Source organism: Podarcis bocagei (assembly GCF_964188305.1).
Source record: "Podarcis bocagei genome assembly, chromosome: 4".
NCBI classification, from domain to species: Eukaryota; Metazoa; Chordata; class Lepidosauria; order Squamata; family Lacertidae; genus Podarcis; species Podarcis bocagei.
Window position 1 is genome coordinate 31,091,644 of NC_138128.1, and position 27,605 is coordinate 31,119,248.

Consider the following 27,605-nt stretch of genomic DNA (forward strand, 5'->3'; position numbering starts at 1 on the left):
CCCATGCTGGGTCTTTGTAATCACACTAGAACATTATCTGTTCTAGGACCTTTCCTGGAGGACCACAGGATCTCCATCCCTTGAGTAGGGCTAGAAAACAGGCTGTAGAAGGGAAGAGTCACAGTACAATTATTATTAAGAAGCACACGCGAGATAATATCAAAACATTGAAGTCATTTGAATGACACAGGGACAGATTGTTTTATGTCTGAGACCTAAAGGTTTAATTCATCACTGTTCTGTCATCTGAGAATGTTTAGGCTTATTAAATTGATGCCTCCCACATCTGAAAAGGATGCAAGATTAAGCAAAAAGGAAAGATTCTCCCCACTCCTCAGGTGACAAATCCTTAACATCGAAGTGAGTCACAGAGCAGCAGGCAGCATGACTCAAGGTAAGTCACTGCCAGTAAATTCAGTTCCCTCCTGCACAATGAAGTAAATGGGAGTATTTTCATTTTCTGTCAGAAGAGAGTAAGAGGAGATAATTCTTGGCATTTGGAGTTCCGCAAGTTATGCTGTGAAGGGACTCGTGGAACAGGGGAGGACCAGACAAAGGATCTGGAAGTTATCTTCACAGGTCAGCTGTATTTTCCAACATGGAACTAATGTTCTGTTGGCAAAGTGCTTATTTCTTGCGCTAAAAAGAACAGCAGTGGAAATATATTTACATTCATTTTTTCATTAAAACAGGCAGTCATTGGGAAGAGTCAACATACATTCAGCAGGCTGCCCTGCGGCAATATGCCCTCAACCCATTGAGAGCCTTTGGGTGGGATGTGATGGTGGGGGCAGGACAAGCACACACAACCCTGCTCTTCTCCCCCAAGCAATTATCAGTGCTTTGTTGTGACCACCTGAGCAGGGCAGGATTCTGAAGCACTTTGTAAACTTGAGCACACACAGTAAGTAGTCCAAGCACTGTCCAGTGTAGAATTTCCTACCCTAGTGACTGTGTCCTTCAACACTTAAGGCTTGAGTAAAATTTCTTCTAAGTCACTAGAATGAATCTCATTAACCCGAGAGAGATTTGGATCAGATTGAATTCCCAAGAACCTCTGGTGGAACATATCCTCAACTCATTTTGTTGTTGTTGGTTTCCAGAATCCATCCTTCTAAGTTACTTCCTCCCTAATCCCATAAGCTACAGGCTAAAACTGAGTCTCTGAAGATGAAGAAGAAAAAGTTAACCTACAGAAGGAAGGTCTTGCACAAAAGAGGGATTTCGAGTTTGGCAATCAAAAATTATTATTTTAGAACAACCACCCACCACCTCTTTTTGTGAAAATGTGTTGTCCTTCCAGAAAGAAGGTACACGAGGCTGCCGTAATTTATTGTTCAGTTAGAGCAATCCAGCTGGACCAAGTCCCCAAAGATAAATAATAAAATTAACACTAATTGAATGGAAGTTATTACCCTTAAAAAGTAAATATGCCTTATGTTAGCACAGACAGTTCCTAATAGAGGCTGTAATCCAGCAAAGCACTTATGTGCCCAATGTAAAGTCTGGTGTTACTGATCATCTGTATGTCCAGTAAGAACAGAATGGAGGCTGGCCAAGATTTCATCTGGAGCCTCTTTGTGGCAGGTGTCCAGTGTGGGGAATAGGATGTTAAAGTGGGGCTGTGGAGTGGTACTCAGAGCCAAACATCACTATGGAAACATATTATGAGCTGGAGGGCAACAGCTAGTTTCCATGTATTATTTACCTAACCAGGGACTGTGAAAATGATCGTGTTGAGAACTGTGATAGATTCCATCACCTTAAATGCATTTTTACTCAGTGAATATAATCAACAATCTTAGCACAATCCACCCAATTTCTTTTCTTCTTTTTTAATGACAAGCATGCTAAAATGAAGACGGAAACATTGACTTTGAGATGATGAGATTTTTGACACCTAGTACGTCTGGGATTCTTTTCATTGAGACTTTGGGCTACTCACTGCTGCCATGCTTTTGATCTGAGTGGGGTTACAGTGGGACATGGTTATAGACATAGATAAAATTATTGAGAGTTGGGGGTCCTAGATCAACTTGGCCTCATCTGCACAGCAATCTCTAATTACCCCAGTTGCAAGAAGAAGAAAAGAGGCACATATCATATTCTAAGAGAATGAAGGAAATCCAAAGAGGCCAAGGTAAATATTAAAACCAAACGCCTTTGTACATTAAGCCAAATTTTACAATGTGTGATTTACCAACATCAGCCCTATGAAACAGAAAATATCTCAGGATGAACTTTAATTTAGCAATGATCAGGGTTAGAAATGTTTCATTTGTTTACAATTTTGATTTTAACAAGAATGCCTAACCCTAACAAGTTTAACTCAATACTATGAATACTATTTAATGCCCATTCTTATTGGCTGCGAAAAGTCACACCATGATATAGCTTATTGAGTCTGCTTTTAATTATCTGAAACACATATCAGTGCCTATAGCCCATGGTAACTAGCATGTAATTATGAACCTTGCAAAAGAAACGAATATAAAACTAAGAATATAACTACAAGGCTGCGACCTTCATTATTTGTTAGAAGAGAACTTAAGAGTAACAACCCTTGCTGCTTAACTAAACAACCCAAACTAGTTGAGCAAAGACCGAAATACCCAGGTGTGGGAATGGTGTTTAGGCTTCCCTCTGTGGTGCCTAAGGCTAGGAGAAGGAAATGATGGCTAAATGCAACACTCTGTGGAGAAGCCCTATGCTTTATGAATTCGCCTCTTGTATCTGAGTTTTCCATCTCTGTCCATGTATGGGCAATGATATAATGGGACTGCTAGTGATAGACTGAGATTCCCCCAGTGAGGGACTAACATTGAGGCACCACTAATGTTTCTATAAAAGGGATGCGTGTGGCGCTGTGGGTTAAACCACAGAGCCTAGGACTTGCCAATCAGAAGGTCGGCGGTTTGAATCCCCGTGATGGGGTGAGCTCCCGTTGCTCGGTCCCTGCTCCTGCCAACCTAGCAGTTCAAAAGCACGTCAAAAGTGCAAGTAGATTAATAGGTACCGCTCTGGCGGGAAGGTAAACGGCGTTTCTGTGCGCTGCTGTGGTTCGCCAGAAGCAGCTTAGTCATGCTGGCTACATGACCCGGAAGCTGTAAGCCGGCTCCCTCGGCCAATAAAGCAAGATGAGTGCCGCAACCCCAGAGTCGGCCACGACTGGACCTAATGGTCAGGGGTCCCCTTTACCCCCTTTAATGTTTCTATGCCAATTCTCTACAGATAGTACAGCTTTCCCACCCTTCAGTCTAATATCACAGCACTGATACTTGTTTTTCTGCTGCTCTACCTTGTTCCCTTTAAGGATTGCTGGCTTGTTCACCATTGGGAAGCCACTTTCTCGAACCCAGGCAGTTGCTCTCCACTCCCTGAACATAAACATGGGATCATAAGCAGAGCCCTGCTGGATTGAGCCATTAGCAGATATAGTCTAATATCCTTTTCTCACATTGGCCAACCAGAGGCCTGTGAGAAGCCCACAAGTAGGAGCCAGGCATAAGAGCACTTTCTTCTCCTGCTTTTTCCAGCAAAAGTTGGTGGCCATCACTGCCTCTGGAGTGAGAGAATAACATAGTTTAAATATGTGCTGTGCGAAGAAATACTTCCTTGGTTCGTCCTGAATTTTCCAACCTTCAAATGCACTGGATGTCCATGGGTTCTGGTATGACAGAGGGAGACTTTTTTTTAATCTACCTTTTTCATGTCATGCATAATACAATACGCTGAGACCTTTGCTCTTAAGAGGGAATCATTCCAGCTGTCCACCCTACACCTGAACCAAGAATCCCCACACAGGCTGCTAAAACAAATGACCCCACCCTATCCCAAGGGGCCACGCTTGAAAGTAAAAGAAAAGTAACCACTGTTTTAAAATTCTCATTTAAAATACACGAGGTTTTTATTTTCATTGTTTAACAAGACAAAATGAAGGTTATAAGTTATCAAAAGTGAGTGCTGGCATCCATACTTCATCATAACTTGCAGACATATAATGTTTGTGAGGAAGTCAAACATTTCAGAGACAGACTATGAAGAGACACACATACATATACAGATATATAAACAAACTATACATACATACATGGGTGAATAAATATACATATTTATGGGCATACAGTATACAGACAAGATACTATACAGTTGCAGTAAGTGCAATATACTGTATAAGGCTTTACAAACATTTGAGGGGGAATCTGATGAAATTATGGTCACCATGGCAACAAGGCTAGAGCGGTCTGTGATGTAACAAAAGAGATGGTGATAAAGAAAACGGTACTTTTGTTCACAGTGTCCTGTGTGGTGTCTCCCTCTCTCACACACACAGTTTAAACAGAAGACGCATGGGTGAAACCCAGCAAATTCACATATCAGAAAGGCAAAAAAGCAGTGTTTGTGGATAAAAGAGAAATGTGTGCTAGATGAAAGAAGTGGCATTCTATTTATAGCACATTATAAATAGGCTCTCTATTTTCCTTTCACAAGGGAATGGCGAAACTACAGGCAGTCTGCCATGTTGCCATAAACTTTTGCTTCATGCCACTTTTAATCATTGTTTTCTTTTTTCCATTTATGAGTAAATACCCTATAAAATTGTTGCCCTGAGTCAAACATAAATGTACACCAAAGGAGAAAAGAAAGGCACAAGGATTTCAACAGCAGGTGCAGAAGAGCCACAGGAAAGCAACTGAGCAATCCTGTGTGGGCCACATTTATTTTCTCAACTTGATTAAAATGATAATTTCTGCTCCAGGTCTTAGAAAGTGAATTTCCTCCCCCCCCCCCCATTATATGAAAAGGTGAGTCTCTTATGAAGGATCTTGGACTCTTACGCAATAAAGTTACAACTAACCTATAGATACACATAGGCTGACAAATAATATTAATATCTTATTACCATAAGCTTCATTTCATTCAACTGTCATGTAGTCCCTCGTAAGTTCACTGTGATGCTTGAATGGTATCACATGAAAGGCAGTTATAAAAAGCGAATGAAGCACTTACATTTTATTTCTTTTTATTTGCTAAGTAGACAAAAACAAAACATGGTTCAAAAGCCGTAATAAATTCAGGAAGCAGTCCTATGCACAAGAAACTAGCACCAAGCAGGCCAATGTAAGTTAAGCCAGTGTAAAGTTACACTAGTTGAAATGAGAAAGCCTCTCTGGAATATCTTCCACTGAGCAGGGGCTGGGGACTTAACACTGCTTGAGCCAGGAATCAGCTGCCTGAGCTGGAGATCTGCTGCATCCTAATCACCCTGGAGAACCCTGTCATGGGATAGCCCCTGTAGACCAATGAAGCCATAAGGATAAAATGTTTGTCTACCAATAACCACGTTTGGTTAGTCGCTATACAACTGCCTCACAGATGCCGCTGTGCTGTTGTGACTGTGAGGTCTTTTTGGTGGAAATAATATATTTTATTGCACACATTTACATCTGCATAAATTTTTATAGTATAGTAGTATAAAAACTAACACCCTGATCCTAAACACATCTACTTAAAGAACTGTTTCACTTTCATTTAATAGCAGGTACTTCTGAGGAAGTGAGCTTAGAATTGCAGTTTTCAGCTGCACTCCTCAAAGCTCTTACCTGCACCACATGTTCAAAAGCTACCTATGGCTACAATCCTCTACATGCTTACATGGGAATAAGCCTCACTTATCCCTGTAGAACTTCCTTCTGAATAGACACATCTAGGATTGCATGGGAAATGACTATGGATGAGAGACTTAACAGACATCTCTGTGCATCCTTATCCCTATTTGTTTTGCCTTTGTTCTGTTGCAGTCTACAGATGTGCCCTACTGTAGCCTAGCCTCAACCTTTCATTATAACAAATTGCCTTTCTGGATTCTGGCTCTTATCCTCTAGCTTCTGATTCCTGATCCGTGATTTGGCTCTAGTTCTCTATTTTCCATCACCTCCATCTTTCAACCTTTCTTCATTCCTGAATACGTACCTAATCTAAGCTCAAGTATGGCACCCTCAGATCATTTGGATTGATTTGCTTTATTTGCTTCCAGCTTTTTCTCAGATTATAAACCAGGCCATCATTGGTTTATAGGAGACCCTGGAAGAGTTCTTAACATTTCTCCAATGAGGACCACTTATTCCCTTGGTCTGATGCCTGCCTTTCCTTCCATGAATTTCCCATTCTTATTATAGCACTCTTATACCACTTTAACAGTCATGGCCTTCCCTGGGGAATTCTAGGAACTGTAGTTGGTTGATGGTGATTAGTCCACACAATTCCCTGCACTCTTAACACACTACAGTAACCAGGATTCTCTGTGACTGTTCAAAGTGGCATAATAATCATTTAAATGTTTGATGTGGACCAAAACATGACACGAGGTATCTAAATAATACTCATGGAAGGTTCAATTTCCCTGTTAGCTTTCTATATTAACAGGGCAGTCAGCAACTCCATATGCAGCTCAGGACTTTGCAATATGGATGTAGCAATGTTGCATGGTCAGGTGTCAGTGACCCAACTTATGGATAATACCAAGCTTATATAACACTAATCCTGAAAGATCTTCATTGGCTTCCAGTACGTTTCTGAGCACAATTCAAAGTGTTGGTGCTGACCTTTAAAGCCCTAAACGGCCTCGGTCCTGTATACCTGAAGGAGCGTCTCCACCCCCATCGTTCAGCCCGGACACTGAGGTCCAGCGCCGAGGGCCTTCTGGCGGTTCCCTCGCTGTGAGAAGTGAGGTTACAGGGAACCAGACAGAGGGCCTTCTCGGTAGTGCCCTCCCAGCAGATGTCAAGGCAATAAGCAACTATTTTACTTTTAAAAGACAGCTGAAGGCTGTTTAGGGAAGTTTTCAATGTTTGATGCTGTATTGGTTTTAATATTCGGTTGGAAGCTGCCCAGAGTGGCTGGGGAAACCCAGCCAGATGAGGCGGTGTATAAATTAAAAAAAATATTATTATTATTATTATTATTATTATTATTATTATTAAACCCTCCATAGGTTAGTGTTCTGATGGAATCTTGTATCCAATGGTAGTTTTGCACTAGTGAAAAGCACTTCCACTCATGAAGGGTTGGTTACCAGGATTTTGCTAATCCTCTATCCACTGCAGCCCCCACCCCATACCTCCTGAAAACTGCTCCTAAGTGTTGGGGAACCCTCTCTAGCAGTATGCGATGTGGCACAGAGGGCTGCAATAGGAAAAAGAGTGACTGGTGGACAATGGATGTGCTACCTTGCATGGCCATAAGCAAAACCACCATTAAATCACCTTTAAAATGTGGGTCCCAGTGTACAGTCTAAGGGCACATGAGGCCACCACCTTGCTGAGGCTAAGCAGGTCTTGGTTCAGTTAGTCCCTGGATGGGTGACCATGCAGTGCAATGCTTTGGATTCCATGCTGGGATATTAAAAAGTAAGCATGCAAGAAAAGTGAGATGATGCCTGCCTGTGAAAACTCTGGCAATGTAGTTTGTATGAGATGCTACTCATGCATTGCTGATCCATAAGAGGGAAAATACTGAGATAACCTGTATGCAACAGTTTGCCTGCAAAAATGTACAGTATCAATATCAATAATGGTGCTGGATTCAAGTTATGGATCACTGAATGTTAATAAATGAAAAATCTGTCAATTCAGTATGTGAAGGAAATGGGAGGATGGTTGAAGGCTGATGAAATCTGTGCTGACATGCTTAACTTTATGAGAAATGTGTTTTATTTTAGACCAGTTGTCTGACTAGACAAACCCCAATGAAACACACTGCCTACTGTAAATGAGTAAAATAGTTGTCACTGTGTTTCGCCAGTTCATTTTCAGAAAATTTAGAAATTCTAGGCTCCATCAGACCACATGATTGTTCCTTTGTATGGTGGGTAAAACTTTCGTCCTTTACAAAAAACTAAACACTATAAAACAAAGTAGATCAATACCTCCCTCTTGTGGGCACCCAAAAAAGAGAAACACAAATCTCAGTTAATAACCACCTACACATCAAACAGTACAAAAACAATTGTACACAACACATTTCAAGTCCACATAAGTTTGTGTGTGTGTTAAAGTTTGAACATCAAAACCAATAGGGTTTGGGGAACATTTTGTACATCTTTCAAAGAAAGATGAGGCTAAATTTTAGAGGTAGATTTTGCTAGGCTAGGTTCCATCAATTAAGCAGTTCTTAATCTTTGAAAAGAAGCAGACAAAAGCCGGCTCCCTCGGCCTTTAAAGCGAGATGAGTGCCGCAACCCCAAAATCGTTCACAACTAGATTTAATTGTTAGGGGTCCCTTTACCTTTACCTAAGCTTTGAAAGGTTTTTACACGAGGCAAATAACAACTTTAAGACTGCAGAGTCACAAACTGTCTATATCATCTATGTATCTTTTATACGTTCTTGTCCATTAAAGACATCAAACTTCACACATTTAACCCTTACCTTCCATACAGAACCAACATTAGTTGCCTCCATCTATTTTATTTTTCTGTCCAGCTGCTGTCCTGTGTCACATTTTCTACCCTGGGATCCACTAATCCTGCTGTAGAGCTTTTCTCTTGCAGAACACTCCTGCAACACCTGGCTATAATGACCACCCAACAGGCCCCTCTTCCTCCCCCCCCCTTTCCTGGAGTAGCAAAGGGAGACTAGGGATCTTTCAGAATTGTGGCAACTCATAGATTAAGGGGAATAGTGATGAGGCATGCAATGGGCTGTATCTAATGTTCTCTGTCTGCTAGCACAAGAACTCTTGCACTAGCAGACAGGTGAGTTTTAATGGTGCACAATGGGGGAATCCAATGCAACAGTTATCTTAGTGGAAACTCGTTGTGCAACTGGTTGTGCAATCTATTTTGCAACAGAGTTAACAGCAACCTGCTTATGTATTCTCTTGTGTGACAATATTCCACTGATGAAAAGCAAATTGCCAGTAGAACAAGTATACCTCTAAATGATTTCAACTTAGCAATGCATTGGACACAACCCCATATTTGAAAATAAAAATAAATATTAGGCCTTGGGGTGGAAGGGGTGAAATGCATACTCAGAAGCACAATTCATTTTAAGGAAACATCATAGCAGTAGCTTTGATTCAACTCATTTCCTTCCAGCTTCCTCCACCAACAGGACAACTGTTACTTTTTATGATGTTTCCGTACTTTCCTTTTTGCTGGAATTGCTTTGACTTGATCTAATATTGATGTTGTTCAGTGAATCACCTGCCAGTCTTTCTGAGCTGTTCTGATTGCACTAGCAAATATATCAATGGCAGTCAGAAAATAGCAGGGAAAATGGAACTTCCCTCCATTTCCCTTTCATAAAAATAAAGCAAGATATTCACTTAAATAATAGTGTGGATTCCAGCTCCATCTAGTGGCTGTTACAGTGCACAGTGCAATGGAAGAGTATAAGCATGCAAGGAATTTCATTTCCAAAGTGAAAGCTGGAAATTATGGGTAGACAAAGAACAAAACTGCAATGGACAGATTTCATATTCACAAACATAATCTTGACTTTGATGCTGTCAAGGGGAAATACATGTAGTTGGTTTGCTGTGCTCATTCTAAAGCATTACCAGAATGCACCAGCTTAATTTTAAGACTCTGAGAAGCAAAGAACAAACTTCATAAACTGACTATTCTCACAGTCAATGCAAGGCCAGCTTTTTTGGACCCCTTCCTAGAGATCTTCTTAAAGTCAAAACCTATTACTAGGGAAGAGGGAGAAATTTGATTCACTTCACATGCAAAGTCAGATTTATCAAATTTGCCATTTCTGAAACAACACGAGAGCTGAAAAATAGCAATCCTTCAAAATTCACAGTTATCTGAATTTTGCAATGCAGTTGTCCAACCAAACAATTTGAAATATGCATAAAAATGAAAATATTACTTAAAACAATACAAAAATGCATTATATTAAGAGAAATTGCTTGCAAAAATGTGTGCATTAGTCAAAACTGCATACAAAAATACAGTGGTACCTCGAGTTACAAACGCTTCAGGTTACAAACTCTGCTAACTACCTGGAAGAGTTACCTCGAGTTGAGAACTTTGCTCCAGGATGAGAACAGAAATTGTTTGCTGGCGGCGCAGCAGCAGCAAGAGGCCCCATCAGCGAAAGCACGCCTCTAGTTAAGAACAGTTTCGGGTTAAGAACGGACCTCCGGAACGAATTAAGTTCGTAACTAGAGGTACCACTGATTTTTTATCAGGAGAAGTTTGCACTAAAGTACTGAAAATTTCCCATGAGGGTTTTATAGCAGAAAAATCTGCAAATTGTGGAGAGCTGATTTTAAGATTGGAAAAATGAGAAACTGAGAAAACCAAAATGGACAGGTCCTCCTACTCCCTAGCTGCTACTTATACATGTTCTTTCAGACCTACAAATGGAACTATGAAGGACTGGTGCAGGAAAAGCAGTAATAGTCAGTGAGGCAGGGTGGGAAGGAGTGGCACAGCTTAGCTGGCTGGGGTTACTTCCGGGTACCAAAAGGGGGAGGGGTAAGGCAATGGGGAAGATGGCACGGGTTGGGCGCAGTGGCTGTCTATCTGATACTCCGTGCCACTTTGCCTAGGCTACCAGAACCACCCGACTCCATCCTGCTCCACCAACCACTGATGGGAATAAATCAGACAACTTTGTTAAAATAAGGAAAGAAAGAAAGAAAGAAAGAAAGAAAGAAAGAAAGAAAGAAAGAAGAGTTTGGCTTTGATATCCCGCTTTATCACTACCCTAAGGAGTCTCAAAGCTGAGGCTGAGAGACTTCACAGAAGTTTGACTAGTCCAAGGTCACCCAGCAGCTGCATGTGGAAGAGCGGAGATGTGAGTCCACCGCTCTTAACCACTACACCACACTGGCTCTCACCAGCACCTCACCAGAGAGGTGTAGTGGTTAAGAGCGATAGATCTGGGGAACCGGGTTCGCGTCCCCACTCCTCCACATGCAGCTGCTGGGTGACCTTGAGCCAGTCACACTTCTCTGAAGTCTCTCAGCCCCACTCACCTCACAGAGTGTTTGTTGTGGGGGAGGAAGGGAAAGGAGAATGTTAGCCGCTTTGAGATTCCTTCGGGTAGTGATAAAGCAGGATATCAAATCCAAACTCTTCTTCTTCTCACAGCTAAAAAGAAGAAGTGAGATCTGCTGCCTCAAGTGCCCAAATGACTTGATGAACCTTGACTTAAGGTGATGTACCATTTGTTGGTCTGCTAAAAAATGAGCAGGTGTGTGGGGTTGCTTGTGGGTCGAATCTGTCTCAAGATCCTAGTTGCTAGGTTTAGGGATTATTATACCCCCACACTGTGGTTCAACGCCCTGTGCCTGACCTCTCCATTGGGGGGGGGAGTCCCACTCATTTTTATGAGAGTTTCCCCCATGTGCCCCCTGTGCCCTCCCCAAAATTTCCCTGGAGGGTTGGGGAAACACCTAGAACAGATTTAGAGGGTATTGGGTGGGAGGAGGGGCAAGTTCCATTGCACAAGCAGAAATCCTTGAGCTAATGGAACATGTTAATTGGATACTGCCCAAGTATTTAGTCAACACACAGAGCTGGTCTTTAGAGGTTAAAGGTAAAGGTAAAGGGACCCCTGACCATTAGGTCCAGTCGTGACCGACTCTGGGGTTGCTGCGCTCATCTCGCTTTATTGGCCAAGGGAGCCGGCGTACAGCTTCTGGGTCATGTGGCCGGTATGACTAAGCTGCTTCTGGTGAACCAGAGCGGCGCACGGAAATGCCATTTACCTTCCCGCCATTTACCTTACCTTACCTATTTATCTACTTGCACTTTGATGTGCTTTCGAACTGCTAGGTTGGCAGGAGCAGGGACCGAGCAACGGGAGCTCACCCCGTCGCGGGGAATCGAACCGCCAACCTTCTGATCGGCAAGTCCTAGGCTCTGTGGTTTAACCCACAGCGCCACCCGTGTCCCATTCCTTAGAGGTTAGGCTAGTGCATATCTCCCACTTACATGAAGGCATGCACATGGGGCCCTATAGTCACTATTCCTCAAAGTTAAATGGCATCTGCACAGAGAAAACTGCATTGCCCCAGCAATCCATAGGCATTACGCACAGCACCAGGGTTCACTGCTCTGTAATCTTACCAAGTGCTCTGAAAATTCAGAAGTACAAACAATCAATAGGATGCTATCAAACGGCTAGAGCTTTGTGTTCCTTTTACTCCCTTCCATCCGGATAAGATTTTGCTAGAATCCAGCCAGAATGTGGCATTTCTTTAGAGTTCCTGCAACATTCTAGTTTCACGAAAGCAAAACAAAAGAGACGCGGGGAAGGATTCAAATATTGCCTTCATACTTTGGGTCTGAGAAAAGACGCTAATAACACTTAAGTGAAGTCCCTGTTCCTCCAGTTCCTCAATCCTAAACATGCTGCATGTTTTGGATTGCTGCGTAAGTAATTTTATATTTTAAATCTTGCACTTACGTAAAACACTACTTGATATGATCTCGACATTCATCTAATAAAGCTAAATATTCATATCTTCTTATCTTTCTTCAAGTTATATACATAGAATGATTATTCTACTGACTTCTCTGCTGCCTCTGCAGTTGTGAAATCTTTGTAATATATTGTAAGTAGTAATATTTAAACTGGGTAGTTTTTAACCACGATTTATCTATCTATTGACCTACCTACCTACCTACCTACCTACCTACTTTCTCAACATTGCATCCTATTCTCTAATGTGACTATGGCTCGGTGTAAACATGCAGCAAAATAGGTGGCAGAATGCTAAGGTGGTATCATTACTGCTGAGCTGAAAGTTCAATGGGATGAACTTTCAGCTCAGCGTAAAAAAATATAAGGCTTTGTTTTGTTAAACATATTCACTGCTAGTTTCGTAATTGTGGTGAAGAGGCACTTCTCCTTGTAATTGATGCTATGCTGTTTAGACTCCCTCTCCATTTCCAACACCAATCCCCTGAATCTCCCCTATTTTCCCTCTTGCAGAACTATAAAGGACTCTTCCACTTCATAGTATAGGTGGGGAATACCACATTTGAATCCCTCCCCCTTGCCAAAACCTCCTTGCAAAGAGAAAACTAGTACACTGGCATGGAAAGTTCCAAGCCATCCCTTTGCCTAATGCACTAGCTTTCTGTTTTTAACACAATGGAGCTTTCAAATGTGAGATACCCTGTGAAGCAGTGCTGATCACTCGGACATCTCAGCACCTCAGCACCTTTTACTGCTGCATTTGTAAGCTAAGTTTCCAGGGTGGAGCTATGTAGATAGGCTTAAGGAGAGAAAACCCTGTCTGCTAACCCAGAAAGAGAGGTATCCTTTAACAGTTAGAGCCCAACTGAATTGACTTATTTGCTGACAGAAAGAAGGTTCCTTTTTGGAGACAATATTGTAGTGATGGTAAAACCTGTACCAACACAACAGAGAGGATTACAAAACAGCTACGGGGGGACTGGGAAATCCAAGAAGTCAAGTATCAGCTGCACAAACTGATGTAGTTCCCAACATGTTTTGAGAAAGGAAGAAACAATACATTTTTTAAAAAAATAAAAACTGCTTTGGACAACTTTTCCTTTCCAGTTCACCTAAAGTCTGCTTTGGAACCATCTCTATTTGTGCAGCTGTCTGAGATGTTCTTGTTATTGGGAGCCAAACATGCCACTAGGTGACTTGCCTGTGTGATTGTGGTGGCTCAGGGTCTTGGAGGGACCTTCAGCAGGATACCCTCAGCAGACCCATCTCCTCCTTGCTTTTGTTCCTAATGCCCATTCAGTCACCATTTCCCCCAGGGCCCAACCACCCAAAGGCAAAGTGCACAGCAAGCAAAGGATGCTAATTTATCTCCTCCTTCTGGTCCATCAAATAGGCAGTAAAAACCAGGAGAAGGAGCAGTGGGACCAGGAGGCTTCTGGAATTAGCAGTGGGCCTCCAACAGTAGTGTGGGCCTTGGCCAGTACCCAATAACACCTAGCGGACAGGAAAACCCATTAGTGAGGTGGTTTGCAGAGAGCACATTGCACCCCCTGTCATTCACAATATATGGGACTTCCTTCCATGTATACCAGGCTTCCTCAACCTCGGCCCTTCAGATGTTTTTGGCCTACAACTGCCATGATCCCTAGTTAGCAGGACCAGTAGTCAGGGATGATGGGAATTGTGGTCTCAAAACATCTGGAGGGCCGAGTTTGGGGATGCCTGATATATACCCTGCTCATTGCAAGTTTTTCCCAGTTTATAAAAACGCAAGATATTACTTTATAGTCCCACTACTATTATATAGAAGCAAGAGCTGATGAAAAATGAGCTGCCACATGCAGAAAACAAAATATTTTGCAGCTTCGCTAAAATGTATGTGTGTGTGTATATATATATGTATATATATGTATAGACAGACAGATAGATCTATATGACTGCTAATCATGCACCAAGCTCAAAACAGATGCACGTATAATTACAATACAATAAGTCAAAGTTCAAATGGTATATACAAAGTCAGTGAGAAATAAAGTAAAAAAAAAAGTTGTATGTGAGATATTTAAAAGAAATATATGTTATAAACAGCATCGATTAAATTGATAAATTGTTGATAAAAAAATATACCACAGGATCATTTTTTCCCTAAAAAAAAAAAAGCGTGCACAGCATTCAGCTAATATATAGAGTATGAAAGGTCAGCACATTTATATTACAGAATGAAGAGGAGACAAACAGAGATTTAAAATGAATTAACAGCAAAGAAAGTCTTGACATGATACTGGAGAGGGTAGAATTTCTTTGCTTATAAAAGAGAGAGAGAGAGAGACACGCACATGTACAGGCATACAAACAGAAATCAAACCAAATACACAGAAGAACAATTTACAGCAACAGATGACAGACACACAGAGAGGTGAGAAAATTTGGCATGTTGCATCACAGGAAGTCATTCACGATTGGCTAACGATGGTACCTGGCTCGGTTGCAGATCGCTGGCTTGCCTGAGAGGAGTAACAGAGGGAGGAGGCACACCTGATGTGGATGCAGATCGTCCTAACCTGCAGCTTGCTTTCGGCTCTGGAAAGGAAAAGAAACAGGTCAGAGATCACGTTCTGGAGTCCCTTGTCCAAATCCAGACAGCCACGGAAAAGCATAGTTGTAAAAGTCAGTGGTTTATGATGTTCTCGTTTCTCTTTTGCTCTCTATATTCTGGCAGCGTGGTCTAGCTTGCTGCCCTCCAACGGTTCCCAACTTGTTTTTGAGATTTGCCTCAAAGAAGCCCTTGATTATCCACCACAAGGGCCTATGGAAGAGAACCCGCTGTCAACAAAACACAGCTCAAACATGTGCTTAGCAGGGAGTGGATTGGATCTCCCTCAGGTGACTCTGGAAATAGGGATCATGTGCAGGGAGCACACTGACATCAAGATGCTCAGGATGCCATGCTGAGACGAGGTGGCACTGGCATCACAATAAAAGCTCTCCCCCCTCCCTTGTCAGCCTTCTTCGGTGTGGCATCCCACCTGCCTGCTCTAGGTTGAGAATCAGCTTTGGCTGGCTGCTTCTTTGGAGCAATGAGTAGTCCCCCCCCCCGCTCCCCAGATTTCCCGATTGGCCATGTGGTTCCCTCTTTTTCCACACAGTCCATCTCTGGGTGTGATTTGGCAGATTGGCTTTCGTCATGACTGGCAGGAAGTACAAGCAGGAAATTGCAAGTAAGCTGAATGATTGGCCAGCACTTGAGGCCCTTGCGAGGTGCCACCAGAACACCTCTTGGCTGCCTGGCTTGAGCTGGATACAACTGAATGGTCCTAGGGTCCATTGGTCATACCCCACAGAACACCACCATTGGTCATACCCCATTGAACACTCCTCCTCTTCTCCTCTTCAGGAGTAGGCATTGAAGATCTGGGCCAAGCCAATCAAATAGTTTTGAGAATGTTATATCATTGTAAAGTGACTGAGGGTGAACTCAATAATCATTTCTCCAGCACTGTGCAGCCTCCCTGGTTGCTCTCACTTCCTGATATGAAAAAAGCCCTGTGGGAGCAGTTACCTCGTGACTTCTTCCCATGGGCTATCATTAACTCTTAGGCATCCAGGAAGGCTGAGACTGGAAACTGCTGGAGAGATTATTTGCAGAATGAATGAAAGGACACTCGCAAATACTCCCCAACCACCTCAAAAATAAGGCAAGTTTATAAAAAACCCTACACCTCGCCCAATAAAATTTCACCCATGTTTTCTCCCCCCTTTGATAATTTTTGAACGCAATTCCCTTTCTCATTAATTGATGGAGAATCATTGGGGTAGGGGTGTTTGGTTCATCTCTGCTTCTTGTAGGCAATGTGGTTCTTTAGTTTCGTTGATGTGAAAAACTGCAAGGTCTTGTCTACCACAGCTTCTGAACTGTTTGTTTCCAGAAAATGGAAATGCTAGCATTCTCACTTGGACACATACATCATCATGGAAGATTATCACATCTTCAGTAGCAAAAACCCCTTTCATCTGGCATCAAAGGAATGGAATGTATCATACTCAGAGAGAATGGTTGTTCCTTTTAAAGAATCTACCTTGCCTTATATTTCTAGCATGGTGTGCCTATTGCAGCTTTCAGGCTACAATCCAGTACACACTCGCCTGAGAATAAATCCCACTGAATGGGTAGTAAGTAGATAGGTATTATATAAGGATTTCATTGCCAGTTTTCTAGTACTAATAATTTCCTGTTACTGCTCCAGCACCTTCCTATGTCCATTATTCTAAGACTCAAAACAAAAAGTGGTTGTTATTTATAACCTTTTAAAACTATTTTCTTTAAAAAAAAAACCAAGTAAGAAAATAAAAACAAAATTAAAATAATTCAAATTATTTACTGGCACTTTAGTTAGGAAATAGCCTATTTCTTTCTCATGCAAACAAGGCCTCTGTATGTTTACTCCCATTCAAGATCAAAATGCTGCATCTTAAATTGCTTTATGTAATAATGGAGCTGCATGTCATATAGAATTATAGAGTTGGGGCCCTGAGGAGCATCTAGTCCAGGAATATGTAGCTATCCCATACAGTGATTGAAGCTGCAACCTTGGTGTAATAATAATAATAATAATAATAATAATAATAATAATAATAATAATAATTGTATGCTGGCTATCTGACTGGGTTGTCCAAGCCACTCTGGGTGGCTCCCAACAGAATAGTAAAACATGACAAAACACCATGCTCTAACCAACTGAGTTATGTGTGTGTGTTTCAGTGAGTAGGTAGGCTAAATATGCAGTAGTTTCCTGGTACCAGTGATCAGTAGTGGAGGCTGCTTGACTCTAGATGTCACTGTACTGCCAGATTCCTTCTCAATTTTCCTCGCCAACTCTGGGAGAGGAAACTCTGATAAACTCCACCCTCCTCTGCTAACCCCTCCAACTAATATAGTTATTAACAAATGCAAAACACCACAGCAAGCGTTTCTGTTCCCTCGGGGTCCCTTCCAACTTTACAGTTCTATGACTGTATAGTTTGGTCTCTTCTATATCTATTTATCTATCTATCTAGCTATCACGTTTATATCTCACCTTTGCTCTAAGGAGGTCATGGCGGCATGCACAGTCCCCTTCCCATTTTATTCTCACAACAACCCTGGGAGGTAGGTTAGGCTGAGAGACCATCAAGGAGCCACAGTCATCCAGTGAATTTAATGGCTGATCAGGGATTTGAACCCTGGTTTCCCAGGTCCTAGTCCAGTACTCTAGCCACTATACCACACTGGCATTCTCTAAAAGAAGGCACAGAGTATTATTACTTTTTAAAATTGAATTTATATACTGCCCTTACCCAGGGGTCTAAGGGTGGTTCACAGAATAAAATCAAGATATAAAACCACAAAATACCTAATACAAATAAAAACAACCCAATAGTGCCCCTAGTAGTAATTTTACTACCTTGCACTTGTTCCCAGTAGAAAATCTAGTCTCTTTCCAAGTAAGAACAGGGCTGGCCCACCTAGGAGGCAGACTGAGGCAACGGCCTCAAGTGGCAGAATCCCTTGGGGAAGCGAGGAGAAGCAGTGACAGCAGCTTCTAGCAACTTCTCGTGGGAGTTCCATGAAATCTCACTAGAAGCCACTTCCACGTGACTCTGGTGAGCAAGTCTTTGATGGAAGGGCAGCAGCGGGAGGGAGTGGCCGTCCCTGGTTAAGTGTGCCATCTGGCAACTAAAGAGACAACTCTGCAATGGCTTGCCTTCTTCCCCTCACTGTCACAGGGCAACCAGAAAGTTTGGGGCACCCCCCCTTCTCCCTGCTTAGGATCATCTGGGGCTTATCGGATGATGGCAGGTGGCAGTGCTGTGAGCAGCACCACAAGCAGGGGTGGAGGAAGGAGGTTGTGGTGGGGCTGGGCCACCGTGGGTGTCTTAGCTGAGCGGGGTGACATTTGGCATGAACCCACCTGCGACCCCCAAGCCTACCCTGAGCCGTCGGGAGAAGCGGGGCAGAGAGCTGTGTTGCTTTGCTGGCGACAATCCTCCCTTCCCCCTTCATTTTGACAGCTGGGGGAGGCTTGGGAGTCGGGGGTGGGCAGTGCGCCAAATGTCGCCCCATGGGTGGCTCTCTCCACTCCTGGCACCAGAGCGGCTATCCTGCACCTGGGAGGGCACCCTCGGAAGTGTGCCCACCTTGGGCAACACAAGCATATGCTCCACTGCTGAACACAAGCAGCCCCAGGCCACTTGAGCGCAGCCACCATTTTAATTTCCCACAAAGCCTCAAGGATACTGTGTCAGGTCCGTGGTGGGGAATTGCTACAGTGGCTAGACTCAGTCACACGGCTCTGTTCAGACTGCTGCACCAGATTCTTTCTTTTTTAAAATGGGGGGGGGGCAAGGTTGGCATCAGCGGTTGGCCCTCCTGGGAACCTGGCAGCTACCCAAGGATTCCAGCTGCTGATTTCAGCCCTGTACAAAAGTAAATTGGGGGCGGGAGGAAGAAAATTTCAATCCAGATTCTTGTCCAATAAGCCCTAACATCCAGGCCTGGAGTATCAGCAATAAAATCTGCAGCAGATGACATGATGACTTTAATTGTATACGCATCACACATCTCTGTGTAGACTCTTTCAGGAAAGGCAGCAGAAACTGGTTAATTTGCTGACAAACTGGCAAAGGAAGTTAGTTAAAGTGGTTTTCCTCCTGCTGAATTAAAAGAAGAAGACAGAATTTGCTATTCCCCTTGCATAAGATGGAGGTGAGCGAAGGCAAATGTCTCGCGCATCCTTTTTGTCAACATTTAGACCTTAATATCTAAGATTAATAATGCATTAGCACCGTTCCTCTCTAATCCTAAGCACCTTTACTAAGCGCACAACTGTTTTACTTGCAAATCGTTTTCACCTGACTTCTAAATGATCTGACCAAGTGCCAGCTTTGCAATGTTGAGAAATGAAAAATAAAACCGCAAGTAAACAATACAGTGTGGGACAGCATCTTAAAATGGAGCGCAGTGCATCTTTGCAGCAGTAGGTGGCAGTGCAAAATGCCTTATATCCCAAGCAGGCAGCAACCTTCTGGAAAATGCTGTTTGAAACATCCACAGTTGAGTTCGATGAAGCCTCCCATTTTGCCAACCCCCTGTGGTTTTCCACTGAAACAGCAGTGGCATGTTTTTGAGGCTGCAGTGATTCTTTCTCTTTTTTCCTTTTTCTTTTTAAAATCACTGACAGCTATTCCTCTAAAAAGCCTTCTGATGGCAGAGACCTGAAATGAAACGTCCCTGAGAAATTATCTAAGAGACGAGGGGATGACACATAGGGATGAAACGCAGCGGTGAAGGCAGGTCCCAAGGTCACCTTAATATTTACAAACTCAGAGGGGAAATAGCCTAGTTTCAAAGGTACAGCATCCCAGCACATGGGCTATAATGACACAGGCTGGGAGCAATTGAAACTAATTGAATGGCGCTACGCAGTATCAGAAGTGGAAGTCGGCGAGAGGGGGGATCAGGTGAACCAGATCTGATGCTGCGGGAATGCACAGCTGTGCCTCCACATGAAAGGGGACTTGGAAGGGAGGATGGCCGCCTGCCCTCCGCTTCCACGCTGAAGATAACAAGAGGACTAGTGTGAAGGCTCTACGTCCCACTGTGCAACACCAGAACCAGCTGGGTCCTGCTGAGCTGTTAGGCGGCTCAGCTGCACGGATCCTGCTGTCTGCCGATGCAGCAGGCAGGGGGAACTGCACAGAGCCAGAATTGCTGCTTGCACTTCAGCTCAAGAGTAAGAGTGAGGAAGCTGAGCCCTTCAGGCCTGTCTGTCCAGGCCTTGGGAATCTCCCCAGTCCACATAGCCTCACCAAGCCTGTTCCACATCCTCCTTGAGTGTTTCTGCCTGGTTGGGACATGTGCTGTGATCATGCCTCCTGCTGGCCTGGGTGGAAGACGATGTACATAGAGCCATCTTCCTTTTGTGGGGTTGAAACAAAGGGTCCTATCCATTGCTCTTCATACTTTTTCCTAGCGCCACATCCACCTTTGGGAATGTGTGGCTGAACAGTGTTTCCATCCCTGAGCCACATCCCAGGGGTAGGTATTATGGGTAGGTGGCACTGTGGGTTAAACCACAGAGCCTAGAACTTGCCGATCAGAAGGTCTGTTGGGATTTTTTTAAAATATACAGCTGAGAAAATGAACACTCAGCTGAGCAACTAGAGACCATGAATGTTAAAAATCTAGGAATGGAAAATTTCTGTGGTGCCCCACTTCCCTCGATGCCCTTAGCATGTACTTGTTTTGCTTAATGGGTAAACCAGCCCTGCCTGACAGTCACCCCGACCATGCCCCTTAACTCCTACAGCTTTGCTCCACATGCAACTGTGCCACTGTAGTGTCCCGTAGGTTTGAGAAGGATACTGACCATGTGAAGATACTTTACACTGAGTCTGCCCTAATACCAGGAAGCCAGCAGGGGTCAAGATAATTTCAAAAGTTGCATTTATCGGTCAGCAACAGATCAACAGCTCAGCAGAGCAACTAAGCCTTGTTAGCAGGTAAGACTAAGGTTCCAGCTAGTTTCCAATTAATTATGGAAGGAACCACACCCAGGGAGGAGTGCAGTCACACTACAGTGACCAAAGAAGGAAAACCTCTTAGAGTACACACTCTAATAGGAAGTAAACTTCGCACTTGTTGCATGTAAGGAGCAGGGGATCTGGAGAGATGCAAATGTATTACTTTACACCGGATCCCCTCAACAACCAGCCACAATCTATTTCATCCCTGTAACTGGTGGACAGGACAATGTCTTCATAGCACACTGCAAACTGCTACCCAAGATCTTGAAAAGTGCGGTTTTTTCGGTGACACATGCACACTTGAGGACGCATTTTAACAATCCGATTCTGAGAACAGTCTCGAAAGCTGGTCTACATGGGATGACATCCCCCCCCTCCCCGAATCCCCGCACATAAAAAAAAAGATTGTTATAAAGCAGAAACGTTTTCTGGAAGTGTTGCAAAATATTGTGATTTGATTGGCTTTTGACATCTGGGGTTAGCTAAATAAGGAACAATGTTAATACTGATCCCAACCCACTATGATCAGCTGTGCTGTGGGTTTATTTGCAAAATTAAGGATGCTCATTTCAGGTGTGCTGCTGATTCAGGATTATCTTGAAGAAATAATGCCCTGTCTAAATGCCTACAGAAATTCCACCGTGTTTCAGCTTTATATCGTTTTGTTAACCATCTCAAGTCATTAACGGATCAGTTTGCCTGCACAAGTTTCAAAACTCCAGCTGTTCATGATAACTATAGATAATACAGCTATGCTACTTTGCTCTTGATCACTCGATGGAACTATAGCTCAGTTGGTTAGAGCATGGTGCTGTTAATGCCAAGGTTGCAGGTTTGACCCCCCTATGGGACAACTGTGTCTTCCTGCACTTCAGTGGGTTGGACAAGATGATCCTCAGGGTCCCTTCCAACTCTACAGTTCTATGATACTTCTCCATACTTTAGAGGCACGTGTTGCAAAATGCATTCACTGTATTTTCCTTTCTTTGGATAACAGCACCACACTCTGTATCTGAAACAGATAAGACTGCAAGCAATTTTAAATTCTAATCTCTGTGTTTTATAATTATAACACATTCTAGCCCAGAGTTAGGTATACTTTACTGGAATATGCCAGAACTATAAAACACAGAGATTAGAATTTAAAATTGCTTCCACATGGAAAGCAATCTGCTTCACTCTTAGCTGGATTTAGCGGGTCCACTTACACATCACCAACAAAGAGGAAATTCACCAACAAAACAGAAGACAAGGAAGGACATTGATATAATAATAACAATAATTGCATATACTGATTTATGTGTATATGTATACGTGCAAAGTTAGAAAGAAGTTTTAGAATTTAAATAGAAATGCAATACATCTCGCCATTGTGGGGAAGACTGTGACTTGGTGACCAGTGTGCCTGTTCATTCTGCTGTCTTGGTACTAGCTGCTGAAGCAGATTAGTGCAGGGTGGGGTGGTCCAGCTGCTAAACTACTTAGGTCACTGTTGTTCACTGGGAGGGAAAGGGGGCAAGATGCCAGGGAGGGTGGCGTGGATTTGTCTGCTCTGCTTTAAAAAGAAAGAACCATGAGAAGGGACAGCAGCAGTGACCCACCTACAGAGAAAATAGCATGCTGGCTTTATCCCATCCAGTCAGCTGCTTCTGACTAACTGTTGTTAGGCAACTTCAAGGCTGCTACTGTCCCTTCTTGTGCTTCTTCATTTTTTAAAGCAGACCAGACAAATTCCTGGAGGGTAAGGCTATCAATGGTGAGCTAACCCTGACGGATATGTTCTGTCTCCAGTATGATTCTGAATACCAGCTGCTGGAAAGAGCAGGAATCGAGAGTGAAGTTGTGCTCAGATCTCCCGGGCAGGTTTCCCATAGGTATCTGGTTGGTCACTGTGAGGACAGGATGGTGGACTAGATGGGCCACTGGCCTGATCCTGAAGGCTCGTCCTTTGTTCTTCCGTTCTTGCTTCAGAGTATAGTCCTCTGTAAAGTGTGACACCTGACCACCCTATCTGGAATGTAACTGACTGACTTTAAAACTTCAGCACACTTGCAATGTGCAAAATTAGGAAGCCCTTTGCTTTGCATTCTGCTGTTGTGACAGTCTTGTGTGAGGAGGGCCTACAATGGTGGTGGCTTGGGAGGAAAGCTTAGACACACTCAGCAATAGAACTGATACACAATGTAAGAAACACACTTACCTGTTGCTGGACCAGTTTCTATTGGTGAGTGTGTGTAAGCTTTCAGTCTTCTAATTTAGGTAGAAGTCACTTTAGCAAGATGCATCACCTTACCTATTTTGTCTCTGGTGTTCTGGGACCAGCACAGGAGTAGCACTATATAACAAACAAAAGAAGTTGTTCAACACAGCAGGAATAGCCTTACCTATTTTGCTTCTCTTTCTACGGGACCAAACCACTGTCGCATTCTCACGCCCTGATGTAGGAGAGTCCCGATAAGCCAGAAAGCTGCTGATCTTGGATCAATGAAGCTAATAGCATGCCACCTTGGATTCTTGCATAAGGACAATGTGAAACGTCCAAGGCGAGAGCTCAAACTCCCCCCCACTCCAAAAGTCTGGCTTCATTTTGCATGGGAGAAAACAAGAAGTCCCATGATCCCCAGCAGGAAATGGGGCTTCTTGCATCATATCCACTTAAGGAGAGTCCTTGCAGGGCTTCTTATCCTCTGTTCACTCAACTGGACCCCTTTTGCATTCCTACAAAATGCTCAAAAGGCTCACGTGTCATTAATCTCTCATTAACTAGTACTTCCCAAATTTTGCTAGGTAGCCCATTGCACCTGATCTAGAAACTCAGCCCTTGCATATTTATTTATTTTCTTCTGTACTCACACTTACCTGAGCTATTATTTCCTGCCAACATGGTTGGACTAACAGAAGACCTTCCGAGTCTGCTAGACACAAGCGGTGGTCCTGGTGTGCCATCCCATTCCTGAGCTTTTATTGGCTCTCTGGAGGAAGATGCCCCATGGTGACCTCCTCTCTCTTTGTTTTCCAGCTTTGGTAGTGGCTCAGTGCTGTGGCTCCTGATCTTCAGCTCATCTAATGGTTCTACAAAAGAGGGAAAGGTCACAATCCATTATACCATGCAAATTGATTCCATCCATACTCCAATGCTTTTTTGTTTTTTTCCATTTAGTAATCAGCTAATTGAGCTCCACTGTAAATGCATGCCATAATCAATAGAGGACCACGATAAACGGACTTTATTAAAATTATAGTGGTGATTGAAGTTTGCTTCAGAATAGCAGGGAACATTCAGAATACAGACAGAAATGCTACATGCAGGATTAGAAGGTTGCATTAAATGTATTTCCTGAAATCTTAGATAATATAAAATACATTTCACAGGAAAGCTTTTGTGTGTTTTGTTAGTGGTGCTTATTTCATAGGTAGAACTGTTTTCTTTTTCTTGAAAGTATGGTCACAATTCAGCTTGGATGTGCTTAACCAATGGGCCTAGTACTACCTAACCATGCCGGATTGTGACTAATCTTGTCTGCTTAATGCAAGGGTGGGTCCCTGTGGGCATCATTGTGCTTGCCAGTACCTCTTATGGTGCCTGCAAAAGTACATATATAGCTCCCCCAAAATCCTCATTCCATGAGAGACGGTTTACTCTTCCTGCTCACATCCTGTTTGCACTGGTTCAGCCTCTCCTACACTTGAACATACCCTTTCAGACATGTCCACATTGGATGCACTAGGATTGGACACACTAGGATTGGATTCCCTTGCATTCTAAAGTGAGGAAAGGTTTTCTCTGTGAGCTTTTCTCTGTGAGTGTGGACAGTGGGGGATGATGTAGTGTCGAGTGCCAGCTCGACATCCGAAGAAATCAGTCTCACACCAAGATAGGTTGAAGAAATATGGCTGCTCTGGCTCCTTTAGAGCTACTGCAGCACAGCCTTTATTGTGTGAAATCAGAAAGATACAAAATACAAGCAAAGCAACTTATTCTCAGCCAGCAGATAAGGGCCATCACACTAGACCACACAAGTGATCAGGCTATGTTAGTTGACCAATCATTTGGAACAGCACGAGCTATTCACGTGCTGTTCATGCTCCAAGCAATGTCTCGTGCTGCAAAATCACTCTGCAATAATAAAAACTCTGCTCATGCTCTTATGTACAAGCAATCATTTTCCCACAATGTAGGTGCCTTTTTTCCATGGGGGTGGGGGGATGATGAGGGCATGCAAATGCCGCCTTCATACTCTCCAACATCTCGCTGATCAAAATCGGGACATTCATTTTTCAGTCCCAAGCTCTCATGAGAACCAGCTGACTCATGCAAGAGCATGAGACCAAAAAATGAGCATACTTTGGTCCAGTGCTCTGGCGCAAGCAGGCTGACTCATACCAGAGCAAAAGACAGGACATTCCAGGTTCCAATCAGAAGCTGGGGTGGCTTCTGTAATTCCGGGGTGTCCTACTCAAATTGGGACAGTTGAGCAGTATGTGTCTTGTACTCCTGTCTCTTTTTGTGCAGAAGTCGATTTGTGTCAAGCTACCCCCCACGGCAGCCATTTTCTGATTGGCATCCATGGCACTTCCTTAAAATTCTAGATGTGCCCACTGGCCCCCAAAGACTGGCCACTCCTGGCTTAATATTATTCCTTTCAGAGCTTTCCATGCAAGGACACTGAATACTTGGTCTTAGTCAAGGGTCATCAATGTGGTGACCTTCAGCTATTGTTGAACTACAGTTCCCATCATCTCTAACTGTTTTGTTCTGTTTTAATCTGGTTTCAATCTAGTTGTTGTTTTTTGGAGATTTCACTGAACACCAGTGTTGCATTTTTATGTAAATGCTCGAGAGATTTCGGTGGTTTATGAACAATTTATAGCACTTAATATAAATAAACAACCCAATTCTACTCCTTCTCCAGTTGCTTTTAAGCTTAAAATATTAGTATTTGCATAAACATTATGCATTTCTGTTTCACCCGTCCTCCCATAGGAAACCATGGCAGTTATGCAACATCAGAAAAAAATCTTTACAATAATTAAAAACCTAAAGCTGCATCTCTAAAAGATGAAAACATAACAAATGACAACAACGGTTGGCCGGAAGACATTAGCCAATATCACTATCTTTATTTAGCGACAAAATGTGTGGTACATTGTGCTTTTGGAGGGGGGGGGGGAATCACTTGGCGTATTAGATTTTTGGCTGGAAAAGCTAAACTGGACTTACTTAGATATTATGTGGATAAACCACAGAGAAATATAGAACCAGAGAATTGTAGAGTTGGAAGGGACCATGAGGGTCATCTAGTCCAACCCCCTGCAATACAGGAATCTTTTGCCCAATGCAAGACTCACGGCCCTGAGATTAGGACTCTCATGCTTTACCAACTGAGCTATCTTGTGGGCTCTTTTACCACTGTATGGTGGGGCTTCGCCTTACATGTCTGCAATGAACAATTGTACCAGTCTCTTCCCTCAGCCTTACCGAACATATGGAAAACGTAATTTTTGAGCCGCATGCCTTTTCAACTCCTTATTGACTTTGCTACAAAAATATTGTGATTAATTTATGTAATCTATGGTATACCTGATACGGTGTGTGTTTTCTGCGGGGTATTTCATCCTGATCCTATCTGATTTGACCTTTTTAAAATCTTTTTCTTGGTACTGTTTTGCATTATTTTCATAAAAATCACAATTAAAAATATTACACCAAAAGCAGGAATTCCCTGGCAGTCCATGTCCTTGGAGCCATTGCCTCCTCTAATGAAAGATGTACCATGCCGAGGAAATACTGACGATAGAAGAATGGAGAATGAAAGTGACAGATTATGCGGAATTGGACAAACTAACTGGGGAAATTAGATACACCAGAGACCAAAAGTTCATCGAAGACTGGGGAAAGTTCGTAGATTATCTGAAAAATGTATGTGATGTGAATACAACGCTAGTGGGATTTCAAGAGGCACTGTAAAAACAGAGAAGTATTGTTAATAAGAAATAGATGGAGAAGGGAAGTTTAATGGCAATACGAATGAAGGGAATGTGTATTAAAAATATAAACACGGATGATGGTCAGAGACGCTGAAGGAAGTTCAAAAAGAGACAATTTGTTGAAATTTGGATAAAAATGTATAATTGTATGGAAAACTAATAAAAATTTATTTAAAAAAGAAAGAAAGATGTACCATGCCACTCTAAATGGTCATAGCTTCCCCCAAAGAATCCTGGGAGTTACTGTTTGTTCAGGGTCCTGAGAGTTGCTTGGAGAATCCTATTCCTTTCGTAAGGCTACAATAACCACAGTGGTTTAACAGCCAATCTCTCCCTCCCCAGGAAACTCTGAACATTGTAGCTCCATGAGAAGCACAGGGCTTTCTTAAGCTCCTAACAACACTCAGCACCCTTAAGAAACTATAGTTCCCAGGATGTGGGAAACCACAACTGACTAAAGGTTAGGGTGGTTCATAAAAAACATTTTTTTGAAAATCCCTGCTCCAAAGGTCTTATCTTACTACACTAGGGAATATATAGCTATATCTGAAATTTCATGCATATCAGTTAATATCTTGACCCTCCTCCATGAAAATAGCTGTTTACTTG

General features: G+C 42.9%; 1 protein-coding gene across 5 annotated transcripts in view; it reads right to left on the reverse strand.

The window, feature by feature from the left end:
- NYAP2 (neuronal tyrosine-phosphorylated phosphoinositide-3-kinase adaptor 2) overlaps positions 1 to 27,605 on the reverse strand; it is a 152,176-nt gene that overhangs the window by 7,297 nt on the left and 117,274 nt on the right. For 3 of the 5 annotated variants that reach the window (XM_081192593.1, XM_081192595.1, XM_081192592.1), the window contains exons 5-7: positions 23,868 to 24,080; positions 23,302 to 23,343; positions 14,923 to 15,026 (exon numbers count right to left, since the gene is read on the reverse strand). In XM_081192593.1, coding sequence (XP_081048719.1) covers positions 14,923 to 15,026; positions 23,302 to 23,343; positions 23,868 to 24,080 — 359 coding nt within the window. The remainder of the gene's footprint in view (positions 1 to 14,922; positions 15,027 to 23,301; positions 23,344 to 23,867; positions 24,081 to 27,605) is intronic. The other 2 variants (XM_081192596.1, XM_081192594.1) reach the window with 1 other exon arrangement.